Here is a 15,519-nt window from a genome sequence, read left to right as displayed (position 1 = left end):
ACAGAAATAGTTTTGCTAAACAGCAACTGGTATGTCAGAGATAAATTGTGATCAAGATCAGTGGTCATTAGAATACAAAGATGAACTCTCATATCTTATCCTGAAAAGAGAGCTCAGATTTTCCAGATTTAGCCAAATCCCAGTGAACACTGTCTTCAAATATTCCTACATTCAGTCAGAGTCAACTTCATTCTTTGGCAGTGGGTGAAGCCATATCATGCCCAAATATTTTTGGGGATTATTACATAAATTTAGAAAATGTAGTAGTGCATGCCTTGATTTCCCCATCTGTGAAATGGGTGATTCCACAGCGTTCCTGCAAAGCACCCTGGCTGAGAACCGCTGTGAATGCAGCCGATTGTTATTCTCTTAATCATGTTAGTTAACTAAATCTGTTCCTAGAGTGGTTCCATTTGCTTGAATGAATTTACACGAGAGATTAATTCAGCGCCATTTATTGTTGTTTTTACATTTATTCGGTACTGTAAATAATGCCTGATACTTTACAGCTGCGTCTAAAGACACAGTCTGTGCTTCAAGGGCTTTTTTGTACAGGTAATTTGAAGGCACCCCTCTTAAAACTTGCACTTTCTCATGTAGTGGATGAGCCCATTTTGTTTCCTCTCTATTTTGAGGACTTTTTGTTCACGTGGTTATCCGCTCCCAGCACTTTCCTGCGAGTGGGATTCAACAGATAAAGTTCATCCTTCACCTCCGAAGGGTGATTACCTCCCCCCCCCCCCCCCCCCCCCAAATCTTGGAGACCTTTCATTTGCAAAGTCCTGTTGTACTCTAATTACTACTGGAATTGTGCACAGGAATGAGCCTGAAAATAGGGACCGGTCTCTTACCTAGCTGACGCCACCTTTAAGCCGGATAGCCGCTTTTAAGATGATCCATTTGTTTATTTGTAACCCCCGCGGAACGGGCTCGCCAGCAGTTATTCGGGGCTCTCCTCCCCCCCACCCCCCCCCGGCTCTTTGTGTTTTTACATTTTTCCGGGAGGTTTCTGTTATTAGCATTTGACTGCTCTCCATTGTGTGAAGTGTGGTGTATGGAGGTTATTTCTTTGTGCAGGCTCCCCGGCCATCCCGCCTCCGGTGCAGCAGCAAGGCCGCCCTCCCTCTCGTCCCCCCCGAACTGTTGATGTGAGGTACAAGCCGCCCCCCCCATCCCCCCCGCCCAAAAGGCACCGCCGGGGTGGCGAGTGCTGCCGAAGCCTCGGTAGCCCAGCACAAGCACTTTGAGCGGGCAGAGCTGCGCTGAAGGGAACCGTCTCGGAGCGGGTGAATCACCAGCTGCAAGCGGCGGGGATTGTCGTGGCCTGTGTTTATGTATTTTGTAGTAATCACATTTCTGACATTACCCAAGCGTGCTCCTCGCAGAGGGTGATTGGCTCAGGCAGCTTTTAAACCACCTATATGCTAACAAGCCTTGCTGCCAGGTTCCTGAGGGGTCCTGGCTGGGAAAAATTAAACCCAAACCTTAGACCTCTGTCAGGCGGAGAGGAAAATTATATTTTTGAACTAGTCTACAGCGTGGACAGGAAATGACCCCTCCAGAAACTGCTGCTTTAAAAACGAGCGGTGGTGCCTGAAGCTATCCAGTCTCTCTCTCTCTGGAGCCTGTGCGCTCCCGCTCCCCCCCCCCCCCCCCCCCCCGTCTCCTGCTATAGAGGGCTCCCACAGCAGTTCCCAGCCAGTGCGTGCAGCCTGGATGTGTGTGTGTGTGCGCGCTGCTACTTTGTACTGTGAAGAACACACAGCCCATGTGCTCTGTATGGATGTTGATGATACTCTGTGTAGCTTGAATCTCTGCAAGCAGGCAAGATGTCCAGCACACCACATGACCCTTTCTATTCTTCTCCTTTTGGCCCATTTTATAGGAGACACACACCATACATGGTGCAACCAGAGTACCGAATATATGAAATGAACAAGAGGCTGCAGTCGCGGACGGAGGTAAGTCCCTCAGCCTTGTTTTCCTGTGCATGGACCGTGGTAGGTTTCAGCCCGAATTCCAGCTGAAGCGTCCCACTAGACAGTACAGTATATGCAGGCACGAACCCTAATTAATTTAGTAGTTTAATTGGGTAATCCCTCATTATGTTTCCACGCAGAGCAACTCTTTGAGGAGATACCAGCTTAGGCTGAAATCTTGAAATTACAGTACAGCACTTCAGGATTGATTATAATGCTGGTCTCAGGAAATTTCTTAGCCTTAGTGTGTTGTTTGCTCAGGATCTGTCCTGCTGGCATTTGCAGCTAGAATATTGCAAGGTATCGCTCGAGCTTTTGCACAAAACTAATTCAGAAATGTTGCAGGTTTAGGGGGAGAGACAAACCTTTCTCTGGTTTTGTTTTGTAAACTCGTTAAAATGAAAAATGAATGATAACAGAAAACAGGAGCAGAGTTTTAAAAACTTATTCCTAGGCTGCACTTAAAAAACACATGTTCAGGACGAGCGACAAGAGAAATCCATGTTTACATTTAGAATGCAGTTGCTTTTAGCGAGAGAGATGATCGGTTCACGACTTTATCATATAGCTGTCAAAAGTACCCAATAATGTAAACTACATTCACTGTTGGTTATGCTTTGTATAATCTCTTGGTGGTTTATACGCCCTGGCTTCTACCCCCAGATCAGCCACCACAAAGAATATGCTGAATGGGAAGGGGAAATAGTTTTGTCACTTAAAGACAAAAAATAGTGGAGGCTGCCTCTTGTTATTTACGTGGTTAAATAAAGCACACTTTTTAGTCTGCTGAAGTGAAAAGTGTGAGGACTGAATCAGGCTGCATTTCTGCCCATGTGTCTGTGTGTGTGCAGCAAACATTCTTGGTGCTGCAATTTTCATAGTAGTTTACTAGTGGTGCCCTGAAAACACTTTTAAAAAGTATTAATCTTTTATAGCGAATGGCTTTATTTAGAGGCAAATATCTGCCACATTCGTGCCATGAAGCATGGTAAAGGATCTCAGGTTGATCTGTTTGTTGAATTGTGATTCTGTAAGAGAACATGAGGTTATCATAAAATAAAACACACATGCCTGAATTGTCAGCTAAGCCATGGAGAATCTGTGACGTTTAATGTATATGATACAGCTAACGAGATGTGACCTGCTTTCTGATTGGGTAACGGCTACGGGGTAACTGCTTTTCTAACACTGTTATCGCTGCTAGTCTTAAAACATCGCAGGGGAGTAATTGGTAAATACACTTTGTGCTGGCTAAAAACTCCAAGCGGTTCATTGCTCCCAAAATTGTGGCAACTGTTTGTCAGTTGTGCCCCAAGTTGTTGGTCCTGGAGGGTCGCTGCCATTTAGATAGAATGAGGGATTGGGGAGGGTTATTTGCTACTCTTTACTTGTCAGTGTCTTGCAACTCTGTTCCTTACATTCCTGTACATATCGCTGTCATAATTTCTAGACTTTTTCAAGTGAAAAAAAGAAATATGTATCATTAAGTGATTCCTGCAGGGTTTTATATACAAGCTGTTCTGAAAAGCTGTCAGTGCTATTTTAGCCTTTCTACATATTATTTTAGTGGTATTTTTAATAATTGACCAGTTTCTGATTCCAGCTCCTTTACAAATGTTACACTAGAAAAGTTTTTGAGGCACTAGTGAAACAACTTCCCCCTCCTGCATTGCTGAGGTGTGCTGGGTTAGACTTCAGCGCATGTAATTACAGTTTTTGCTGTGCACATTCACACGGATTGTTGTGGGCAAAAAGTGATAACCTACTCTCCCTTGCTAGGACTGCCATAGGTTTCAGCAGCATTTCACTTTGACAGACAGTGCTTAGTTACTGAAGGCCTTATGCTCCAGCATTTCTTTTATTTGCTCAGAGTAAAAATACTTTTGCCTTGTGATTGTTCAGTGTTTACATTCTGGTTCTCTGTTTTTTAATTTCTGAGCTCTGTGCTGTAAACGTTGTTTGTTGAAACGTATTTTCAAGCTAGCTTCAGCTCATCTCATTCATCCTCCAATTAAAACACCTTCCTTAATTAAAAAAAAAAATTAAATTAGTTTCCTGGGACATTTACAGTGACTAGGTGTTGGACAGCCTGTAAAAATCATGCTGGCTTCTGGGGCAGGTTGGGAGTGGAAGTTTCACATTAATTTTACGTGCTTCCAAGCATGTTTGGGATTGGTAGCCGAAGGCTTCTGAGCATCTATAACTAGCTCTGAATTTTTTGAATCCCAACCGATGGAGCCCTGTATGTCATGGAAGGAATGCGCTTGTGCTGTGGGTGATACAGGCTTACTGCATGAACATTTCTCTTCAGGCAGTCTTTGGAATAATGTAGGCACTGGTCTCTGAAGGAGGCTGCTTGTACTCTGTGAGCCCCAGGGGGTAGGTGAGCACAAGCAAAGCCGCTTAAGGGGAAAGGAATTACAAAGAAACTCTCCAAAAGACTGGGGGTAGCAAGCTGGCAGATTCCACTTGGACCCAACTTCTGGAGAGAGACGGTGGGAAGTGAGGATGCGTTTAAAAAAATGGGATCCTACAGCTTTTATGTCAAACGTATCCTTGGAAAGCCTTTGAGATTTTCCTACATAATAAAAGTGTTCTTAATAATCCTTTAGAGTCCGATTCTCTGCTGTCCCTTGCAGTGGTGGAAGTTGCAAGGCAGAGCAAAGTTTACATAATTTAATTAAGTTGTGGAGAGGATGAATGGAGAGCCTGTGAAAAGACTATCTCTATGTCATGTCTATCTGTTCTCTCCTCTCCAGCTGTAGAGCCCACCTTTGTAGTGAATTGCTGTAGCTGCTCTCCAGAGCTTGCAGGTAGGTGAGAAATGATTCAAAAAAAGGAATGGGCTGGTAGCGATACCATTACGGAATCCACCAGTAAATGCCATTTCTACTCCTGCTCTCCCAGCAGCAGGGTCTACTGCTGTATGTTGGGGAAGGTAGAAGTGTCCTCAAAGTGGCTCTGAGCTTGGGGACCCTTCCTGAGAAATCCACTGTTTCCACTCCGGTGTGTGTCAGCATTGGGTGGAAGGGAATAATAGTCGATGTGAAGGATGTGCTCAGTGTATTAAGCAGACAAAGTACAGAGTGATAAAGAAAGGTCATTTAGATGCAGCGTGGCTATCTTTGTTGTTCTTGTTTTCTTTAGGAAGAAATGGTAGTCATGAAAGTAAAGAATTAGCAGCTCTGGCCTGTGCTAGATGTGCAAACTTTTGCTCTCCAAACTTCTTACAACTTTATGGGCTCCTCAGGCAGAACCTACAAGTGCCTTTTTAAATTCAGGGTCAGTCTTAGGCGAAGAATTCCAATCACACCCAGGCAGGGGGTGGTTTTATGATGTAAGTACTGGCAAAAGTCCACCACCCAGCTAATTCTTATGTGATCTAAAGTAAATTAGGGAGTCTGAGTTACTAACTAGTGTACAGGAACACCTTACCTTCCTTAAAAGTTGTTCAAAGAAATCTAATCTGGTAATAGTTTTTTTCTAAATGGAAATTAATACGTGCTTTCTTAATAATACTTTGGGAGCGTCTAGTGCCATTTTGTAATGCATCAACAATCCTGATTTAAAGAGGTAAAATGAATATTTAAATGTTTAATAATCTCTGGCAGATATAAAGATAAATCTTATTTACTTCTATCATAGTTGATTAACTTTCTGGTTAACCAAAATGCAGCTGTTTCCTTGCTCTGTGTGTGGTTTTAAGGATTTCATTACCATTCATTCAAACTCAGTTTATCTTAATATTTTTATATCTGTGTTAGTTTAACATTTCAAGAAAGCAATCCTGTTGAGGCATAATCAGCAGTTTCTAAAGTTCTAGGTAGCAATACACAACATAGGTAAATTAGCTTAAATATTTTCTCTGGTTTTCGTAAAACGTGATGTTTTTAAAAAGCCTCTTTTCCTCTTTGATGTTGTAAATCCTTTTCTGTTCTAATTTTTAATCATTTGAAGTTGCTCACACTTAAAACAAAAGGTGATTATATCTGGTATATAATTATTTTTCAGTAACATTACAGTGTGCTGTGGATAGATCACTTAAAGTTGCTGACAGTTTAAAGTTTGAGGCGTTGCTTTATTGCCAATAATCAAAGAAATGTATCAAGTCTTTCACTGGTTTATTTAGTCCCCTATATTGTTAGAACTTTTGCATCTCATAATATATTAAATTCACCTGTATCTCTCTCTGACACTACAAGAGGTTGTGCTTTACATCACCATTATGTGCAAAACACAGCTTTCCTTCTGACTAAGAGAGCAGTGTTTTAAGGGGGACTAGAGAACTTGATTAGTAGCATATTTATTTTAAAGACAATCAGCTTATATCAAATCATATTAAGCTCCTATTAAACTATATAGTGAATTTAACAAAAGTAGAGATTTCATGATGGAAGAAAAAGTAAAGAAAATTAAAAGGAAAATAAGGGAGGATGTTACGATTATTTAAAAGCTACTAAATGAACTGGAAGCTTACACAGACATTCATATTCAACCAAATATTTAAAGCAAAGCAAATCAATGCGAAACAAAATTTCTGCAGTTTAATGGAAGTCTCTTATTTTACTTCCTCACATTGCTATCTGATGAAATAATCTTTTCTTCTTCTTCCTGATGCATTTTTAATAGATTAGTCATAAAAATCTATGTTGTGACATCATATTTGTTCACATAGCAACTTAGTATCGCAAACAGATCTCTCATATTGTGTATATATAAGTCTGAGTTTGTCCAATGAGTTTGTTTTGTTGAGGGGAAAACACATAAACTTCTGTCTCAAAGTATTTTTGAGGAAATACTCTTTCACCCGCAAATATACTAATACTTAGCAATTCTAGGAACATGAGTAAAGTATTTTAAAAGAGTAATTGTAAACCATGCTTTGCTGAAACTAAAAGGTCAGTTTTAAAAGAAACCCCTTGAACTCCTTTAGGCAGACACTGACTTCAGAATGGATTCAAGGCCTTTTTTTCCTGATTGTCTTTTATTTCATATAGTTTCTTCATCCCTTTTAAAAAATTCAGTTGCAGCTGTTTTCAATTAAAATTGTTACAAACTAACAATTCTTATGAGGCTGGGGGAGGAAAAAAAGACTCTACTTCCTTTCCATGCTGATCCTTAGCTTACAATCAGGGATGTCTTGCTGCTCCCCCCCCCCCCCCCAAGTTATAATATAGAATGTAAACTGCACACATAAGGAACAGGGAGCTTTTGGGGGCAGGGGCTGGTGAGCGGGGAGAGTCAGTGTGAAAGTGTAAAAATGGATCTCTGCAAATCACTCTGATGCTTACTAGATAATTTTCTATAAAGAAACCTTTTCAACCCTTCCTTTTCTCTTTTCATTCTTTACTCTTTAAAGCATAAATCCACTTAAAAAAACCTTAAACTCAGTCTTTCCCTGATGTAAACAAGATTTACTATGCAGATCCAGTCTCAAAAATAGAAGCCTCTGGATGGTGAGAAGGAACAAAATAGAGATCATAACAAGGGCCCGGTCCTGTGCTCTTACTTAAGCTGGAGTTTTGCCTGCAGTAGGATTGCAAGATCAGATTAAAAAAAAAATTGGTTTTGGTATATACACTTTCTTTGTTTACAGAAAAAGGGTATGGGTAGATTGCTAAACTCACTGCAATATTTTTAACTGGGCTCCTCACTTCAAATGGTATTTTTTTGTATCTTTTTGCCAAAAGTTGCATATCTGCTGTAAACAGGCATTCCAACTGTGCCGATACTTTGTTCGGTTGCTTCCTCCCTCAGAAGAGCTTTCTTTCCTGCGCTGTACTGTGTAAACAGGCCAGCATATATCCTCAGTTTTGCTGAGTGCCCTTTTCCAAAAGTTGTTTCAGGGCTACTTGAAGCCTCAGAAAGGTGGTCCTGGCAGGGACAAGGTTGCCCAAAGTGGCTGATGATTAGTCTCCAAAAGAGACTGTGGTAGGGCAGGGCCTGTTGGCCAGGTCTCAATGGTCTTATTTATTAGGCAAAAATAGCAGTGGAAGAAACCTCTCTGAACCCCTGGCTGAAATCTTCTCCTTAGGCTTGTGTCTTTCTTTTCCCCAGTACATTCTTTCGGTGTTCGGTTACTGTTAGAGATTCAGAGAGAAAGCACTTTATGATCAGAATACTGTTTCCGTTTCTCTTACATTGTGGTGGACAGCCGTGCCTTTCTAAGCTAAAACCTCTGAGTTCCTGATCTAAGCCGAATAGTACACTTGGTACTCCTGAGGTAACTGGGGATCAACTAGAACCGCCTGTGGACCATAAACCTCAGTACAGGAAGAGTTGATGCTTCTGGAGACAACTCTGGCACTTTCGTGCCTTATGGGGCTAGTGAAAAATCACTGACCTGGAAAAATAAGACCTTTGCAGAACTAAATGTGAACTAGGACTTGGTGGCTTTCTAAGCCTTTCGCATTTTCAGGACTCAAAAGTGTTGGTAGTGCAGAGTCTTTGCAAAAAGGCCATAAATTTTACAAGAGCAGGCTGTCCTTTCCATGAGACTTAGGTTGCCTTGACATCACCTTGCTGTTTATACACCATTGTCAGGAAGACATAATCATGATGAAGCTCTTGGCCAGGGTGGTGTTCCCATCTGCATCATACAGACTTGAAGCATGAGACTTGAGCGTAGCAGACCTCTTTATGAATCACTCTGATAACTACAGGCAAAATATAAGTATCAAATTAGAACTTCTCCTTAAGGTCTTTCAGTTGTCAATATTCACATCCAGGTACTTGTCCAGGGCAGAGTCACAAACCCACAACTGACACAGTAAAGCCGTAACTTTACATAGGTTTCTAAATGTACTTAAAATCTACTGCTTGGTTACCTGCAAACCAAATAATTAGGTCTTCGCATCCCTCCAAGCAACTAATACACTAGAACAGTGCTGTGATATCTATCACACATGGTCTGCGATACCTGCTGATAGCCATCGTTCCTGATTCTAAGCCACAGAGTCAGCTTGCCAAGCCTAGTTAGCTGAGCAGAAACATTCAAATCTGTCTGTACTGTTTGTGTGTGTGTTTAAAAAGGGAAGGAGGGAATCTAATCTCTGGGTGTATTTTTTTGCCGTCAGATTACTCGCATACAGCAGATTCAATATCTACCCAGATCCCATCCATTTTACACAACTGCCAGCTGCAGACTAGAGCATCCTTCATGATCCAGAAGAATTGCATGGGCTACTTGGATGACCTTATCTGTTGCATTCAGGCAGCAAATGAAATGTTATATGTTTATAAAAGTGATCATATTTGGAAACCTCTGATTAAGGCAGACCCAAGAACAGACCTAATCATAGATCCACTGTGTTCTTTCTGCAAAAATTGAATACCTGGAAAAAACCAACAGTGCCTGTTGAGCAGTATTATGTGGAGTCTTACATTGCCTGTGCAGTGGACTATTTTTACTTTTCTTTTGGATTTCCAAACATTTGTTTTCTCAAACTACATTTTTATTAGGTTATTTTCTAAAGTAGTAAATTGAGAAAATTATGACTTCCAGTAGTTTGCGTATTTAAAGTATTTCATGTACCTTATTTTGATTCTTGTTTCAGTTGTGTAGTTTTGCCTCAGCCATTAGGAAAAGATTGTGTCAGAGAAAGAGTTGCCATCTGTCCTAGAGCAGGTTACAAAGAGATTTCTGAAATATTAATGATGACATTATACAAAAAGAAATATTCTAAATCTTTAAATATAGTAGTCACATGGAGAGAGGAAAATGCTCAGAAAACAGGAAAGGAAACAGAGTGAAATTTTTTAGTTTTATTATTGTTTAAGCTGAAGCATCCTCACCATACTCCATCCCTCAGGAAGGCAGTCAGCAGCACCAGCATTCTTAACCATCTCCTCTTCTATGGGCTAGAGGTCCTCCAGGGTGCGATTGGCAAGGCAGGCCACTAGGTTTGCAACCAGGATAGTATTTTACAGCTGGAAAAAAGAAATATTAAATACCTCGCACCTAGAATGCTATGGGTTTTTTGTGCAGTTTACAAAAGTCTCACACGTGGGTTAGGTGGCAGTGGAGGAAGGCCTACAACTGTCTGTGTTACTCCGTCTCCCATATTCTTATAGTAACTTGCCTTTTCAGATCAGTGTCACCATCTTTGATAATTCTTGTATCCACCTGAAGTACCAAAAATGTTTCCATGTTACTCCATTTCTCATCACAGTAATGTTATTGCGACTAGAACGGAAAAGAATTGCTGTAAAATAGTTCCTTTAGAGCAGATGAAAATTCTTCTTGTTGAAGTTGTTAAGCATCTTGCAGGAGGGACCCTCCTTCCTTCCTTTTGGTATTCGGCCAGCATTTCTCCACCTTTCTTTTTCGCCATACCAAGATGTTAAACACATTGACAGGATATAGATTCTATATGTGCATTTGCAACCGTACTACTTGCTGTAGTGGATGAAGGCAGTACAATAGCTCTATCGCTTCTACCTCGACTTAATCATTGGAGTATCAGTTAACCCTTAGGGTAATTAGGTAATAATGTTGTTGATGTGATTTGAAGTATCATTTTAAGCAATTAGAAGTTCAGATATAATGTGCTGCAATTATGCATTATATAGCGCATCTATCCATTTTACAGAGCAAAAATTACCATATGTTTTGTGGGAAGCTTGGCATTTTACACTGACTGGAGTTCTGCTTGTATTTACGAACAGCATGCCTGTAAACTATGGTAATAACTCTTTGAAGGCCACACCTATGCACGTTGCTGATTATGTTAAAAAGCATAGGCCCGTTTTAATGAATGTGTTGGCATGAATAATGGGACATGAACAGCCAACACACTGGGTAAAAGTTCATTACCTGAGTGCAACAAATACTACACGCAAAATTTCCATGACTATTCACTTGAATTTAACAGTGAATTTACTTTGGCTGTGCCAGTGCTCTTTATGTGTTTCTGTGAATGTTTGATCAATGGAGTTTTATTCTTACAAATAATTGCGGAATGCAAATTTCAATTTGTTAAGCATTCTGCAAAGAAGTTGCTTATTTTACATGGGCTAAACTGAGAGGTGGTTCCTGTTTTGAGTTTCCAAAACCTCCCAGATAGAACCATGATACTTAGAAATTAAATACACTAGAGAAGAATCTCTGATTGCTTTGCAGTGAGGACTGACTGATGTATGAATGTAAAGCAAATTAATGGCAATGACTGGTGGCAATGGGAAAATTACAGGTCAGTAAATATGATGTACGTGCATAATTTTTTCATGGGACAGGGTGCTGCTTACTATGCAGCTACTTTAGAAGAATGTAATAAGAAAGAATTGGTGAAAAAATTCAAAGCTTCCTGGCATTTCAAGCTGTAGCTCCATCTGTGCTCATCCAGTCAAGGATGTGAAACATTAACACACAATATATGACCAATCACAGCATATAGTCTTAGCAGAATATTACATGCTTACAGCACACTGCTTCTTATGAAAGACGAGCAAAAATATGTCTTAAATTTGAATAATTAATGCATTCAAATAAATTGCTATTAATTCCTAGCAACTCTGGGTAGAACAAAGTGGAATTCATAAAATTTATTATTTGATGTGAATGATTAGCTCAGCTCCTTTCAGTACCTCTTAACACTCTGTCAGGGTTAACAATACAAAGTAAAAAGATCGGTCAAGATGCCAGCGCACCAAGTACATCTCTGACGGTGCCGTAAGATTATTTAACACCCACATCAAGAGCATCCTGAAGCAACTAAGTTACACCTTGACTGATTGTTTCATCTGAAGGGATGCACTTCTAAATACGCAGTGTAGCACAGACTTCCTTGTACAGCGCGGTGTTAGCACTGGTACATAACCTGAAGCCACAACCTGCGTGTCTGGACTGACAAGAATCCTACCAGTTGAGCCACTGTGACACCTTGTGGCTTATGAAGCAACACAAGCATCTTTTAGAAAACTAACAGGTAAAAGCCAGAGGTTAATGGGTATTGATAAATCCCCTCTCATACAACTGTCAACAGAAATCTCTTTCCTGGGTTACTTTACTATGTTTTCAAGATACAGTCAAATTAAGCAGTGGTGGGCTCACTTCTGTTCGGGGTCCTTATAGTATGTATTTTACTGTGACGTGTCATAAGATGGGGCATCATTTTGCTAAGTCTGACCTGCCACTATTATCTCCAGTGCTCTGGTGTTGCTCGTCATTTGGATTACATAAAGAAACACTGTTTTGGCTGCAGTACAGAGTAAATACTTTATTTGTTTGCAACCATTAATTTGGTTAACCAAAAGAACGCCTGAAGGGAGTAAAGTACTTTTTGGTGCTGAGTATGTTCAAACAGTAGCAGAGTTAAAAGTAACTAAGATATAGTAAGTATTTGGCAATGGGCACGCAACTCTGTAAAACACTGAATTTGGGGTTAAATAGATCAGTGTTTTCAGCTGTGGATAATTCATTAACTACAGTGAAACTGTATTTTGGTGAGAAATTCTCAATAAACCTAAAATTAGGCCAATAATGCATAGAGCTGAGAAGGAACTCTGCATCTGTAAAGGCTCAGAACCTCACAGTACCTGACACTAGTCTTTTCATTGTCACTTGTTATGTCTTCAAACAAGCGCATCCGTGTTTCTTTCCATGATGATCCTGAGCATTTGAGAGGAGTTTCCTGTAAACTCATGCATTATGTCCCGTAACACTTGTCTTGGCTCTGATGCTTTCAAAAACTTGGCAGCAACTGGGCTGAAATAGTTGCCTTCCATTATCAAATGCTGACTTATTGCTGAATACGCTCCCTTACGATGCGAGGGGTCTGCATCCTTCTATGGTCCCTTATCTTCAGGTACATCCACAGTGCTGTCACTTAAACACAGTACGTAGATGTACGTGCCCACACTTGTATTTAACTTGCTGCTGTGTGAAGCAGTAGCAGCACAGGGCTCAGGACGTGCAATCTGCCTTAATTCATGCATAGGGATTTGGATCCTTTGCTGAGCTTTATGCTCTTAAAGTTAAGTGGCTACTGATACTCATCCACAACCTTGTCTTCATGATGTGTACCATTATATTTTTTATAAGTTTCTGGGGGCTGGGACCACCTTTGCTGTTCTTGTACAGTGCTAGCATGGTGGAGTTCTGGTCTGTATCTGCAGCCCATTTTTAATACTGTGCTATGTATCGTAACTAACTAAAAGCTGAAAGTAGATAGTAGTATTTAAAATAATTTCAAACCCAAATCTAAATATACCACATTCATTTTGATTTCACAAATCAAAATGTTTTAATTGATATTACATGTATTTATGCACTATAAAGAATTCTCTGACTAGAAAATACCAATATATTCTAGGTTCTTGGAAGAGGACTGTTTAACGTTATTAACACATTTCGTTACTTCTCAAATAATTCAATAACCGTGCAAACCTCCTGGCTTTGCCAAGCAAGTACAAATATATTTTAGGGCAGCATTTTGCTGGTTGATTTGTACATCTGATATTGTTATTAAATCTATTACTTTTTTAGTGTGATTCTTCAGTAGTTTGATGTCAATCAAAGCATTCCAAGTCCTTTTTCACTTAACAATGGAAAGACTATCTTATCTTAAATTCCACAGGGAAAGCGTATTCTTCTGAATGGGAACTGGCGCTGTGGAATATTTCATGAGGATTTGGGGAGGGAATATTGTAAAGTCTTGTAATAAATAAGTTTTTGTAATAAATAAGTAGAGATGAACCAGAGAGGTTGTTCTAGGGAAGAAAGGCAACACTTATTTTTTCTTTTATTGTTTGCACTCTACTGATTTAATTAGCCAGTGAGAACAGACCCACTTTGAATATTAAAAAGACAAAATCAACTCCCCCTTCCCCCGTCCCCACATCTGTTGCCTTTTGGAGACTACTTACAGTACCAAAATTACCCAGAGTCTAACGGATTTTTCTTTTTAACAGACATTACCTGTATTTGCTTGCAAATAAATGAGGTAGTTATAAATATTTTATTTTGGTTCTGAGGGAAGGGTGTGGGTTAAATTGTCATTTTGAAAGAAACTGGGCTACCTTAAGCAAAACTAAAACATTTTTGGTGTTACACAAATGAAGGTAGTCACAGTCTTGATACATTTCTGAGTGGTGATCTAATAGCAATATCTTAATGATTGCCATATTATAGAAACTTAAATTGTTCCTGAGACTGCTTGAAGTTGGAAAGATTGGAGTCCTGTGTGGGGTTATACATTGATCAGGAGCAGGAGAGCACGGATGGGTAAAACTACTGAAATGATCTCTGCTCTATTTCATTATGCTACTGCAGTATCAATTAGATGGACTGAATTTCAATAAGGGAGCGAAGCAGTTTGCTGCACCTCTGCCAGGTTAGCCCACCCCTGCACAGGAGCTGGAGCCTTCTTTCTAATCGCAGTTGAGAATATGAATATTAATGCCTCATCCAGATCGCAGTATTGCAGGACCAAGACATCCTTCTCGTGCTTAGTGCCCGTCCGATTCTGGGACCTTTCATCATCTGTGGACCCCAGAATTCCCTTAGCTTTGTTTAATGCTGCATCTAAAGACAGCATCAAAAAGTGTGGATTTTTTCAATAGTTTTTTCTCACCATTTTTTACAGGTGTGTACTAGCTACTTTATTAAAATATTTTTCCTGTTGAAAGAACTCGCCTAATTTTGCTGAAGGTGGCTTTTTAGAAACACAATTACCTATGTAATTTTCATTATTATTAGGAAGTATATGAAACTATTAGGACCATGGGAACTTGGATAAACCCACCTGGTGTGCAAATTTTCTTACCAGAATAGCTGCCCTAAGCTTGAGAACACTGAGTGTGATTGTAAGAGTCAACTGAGAAACATAAATTGAGAGCTCAGCCCAGCAGTCTTTCCCTTCCTTAGAGATTGATGGCACACAGATGCACGATTGCAAATAACATAGTTTGTGGGCCAATGGTGCTGTTGTGATAAAAAAAAAAAAATCTTTTTCTCTATCACAAGCTTCCTAGGTTTGTTTCAGCCTGATCTTGTAACTGCAGCTCCTCATCCCATGCAAAGCTTTCCTGTTTTTGTCAATTAAATGAGCATTTGGCTCTGTATATGAAGGTGCTAGAAAAAGGTCCAGAAGATGCTTCGGCAAAAATTTGTTTTGTGGAATCTACCTATTCTAATGGGTTTAGCGATTTTAGGTGACTTAGTTCTTAGAGATGAATTTGAGGCACCTTAAAAGGACTAGAAGAGTGTATTCAGCTTTTAAGTGTTATCCATAGTTGGCTGTGCGATAAAACTGCACGTTCAGGGGCTTAGATTATGTTTGCACTTACCATTTTGCAAATGCCAAAGGTACACTAGAAAGCATGGCTAAAAACAAGCAGCACTTGCTATTAAGGAATATTGTGAAGCAAAACAAATAACAGAAAGGGGGGGAATTTTTTCTCAATCAGAAATTTAGCTGGGGAGAAATGTAGGGCGCGTATGTTAGCAGAATAGTAGGTAGATCTGGCAGGCTGCATGAAGCTGCATTTAGCTGAGCTTATCCACACACTCCTGGAAAGTAGACTCCGAAGCCTACTTTGT

At 40.0% G+C, this 15,519-nt stretch overlaps 1 protein-coding gene across 11 annotated transcripts in view; it reads left to right on the top strand.

Moving 5' to 3' along the window:
- The first annotated feature begins 1,610 nt into the window (after positions 1 to 1,610).
- LDB2 (LIM domain binding 2) overlaps positions 1,611 to 15,519 on the top strand; it is a 226,157-nt gene continuing 212,248 nt past the window's right edge. For 2 of the 11 annotated variants that reach the window (XM_054824868.1, XM_054824866.1), the window contains exon 1: positions 1,611 to 1,961. In XM_054824868.1, coding sequence (XP_054680843.1) covers positions 1,830 to 1,961 — 132 coding nt within the window. In that variant the 5' untranslated portion in view covers positions 1,611 to 1,829. The remainder of the gene's footprint in view (positions 1,962 to 15,519) is intronic. The other 9 variants (XM_054824874.1, XM_054824871.1, XM_054824865.1 and 6 more) reach the window with 6 other exon arrangements.

This window comes from Grus americana, chromosome 4 (assembly GCF_028858705.1).
Source record: "Grus americana isolate bGruAme1 chromosome 4, bGruAme1.mat, whole genome shotgun sequence".
NCBI lineage: Eukaryota > Metazoa > Chordata > Aves > Gruiformes > Gruidae > Grus > Grus americana.
This window is presented reverse-complemented; position numbering and strand designations above follow the sequence as displayed.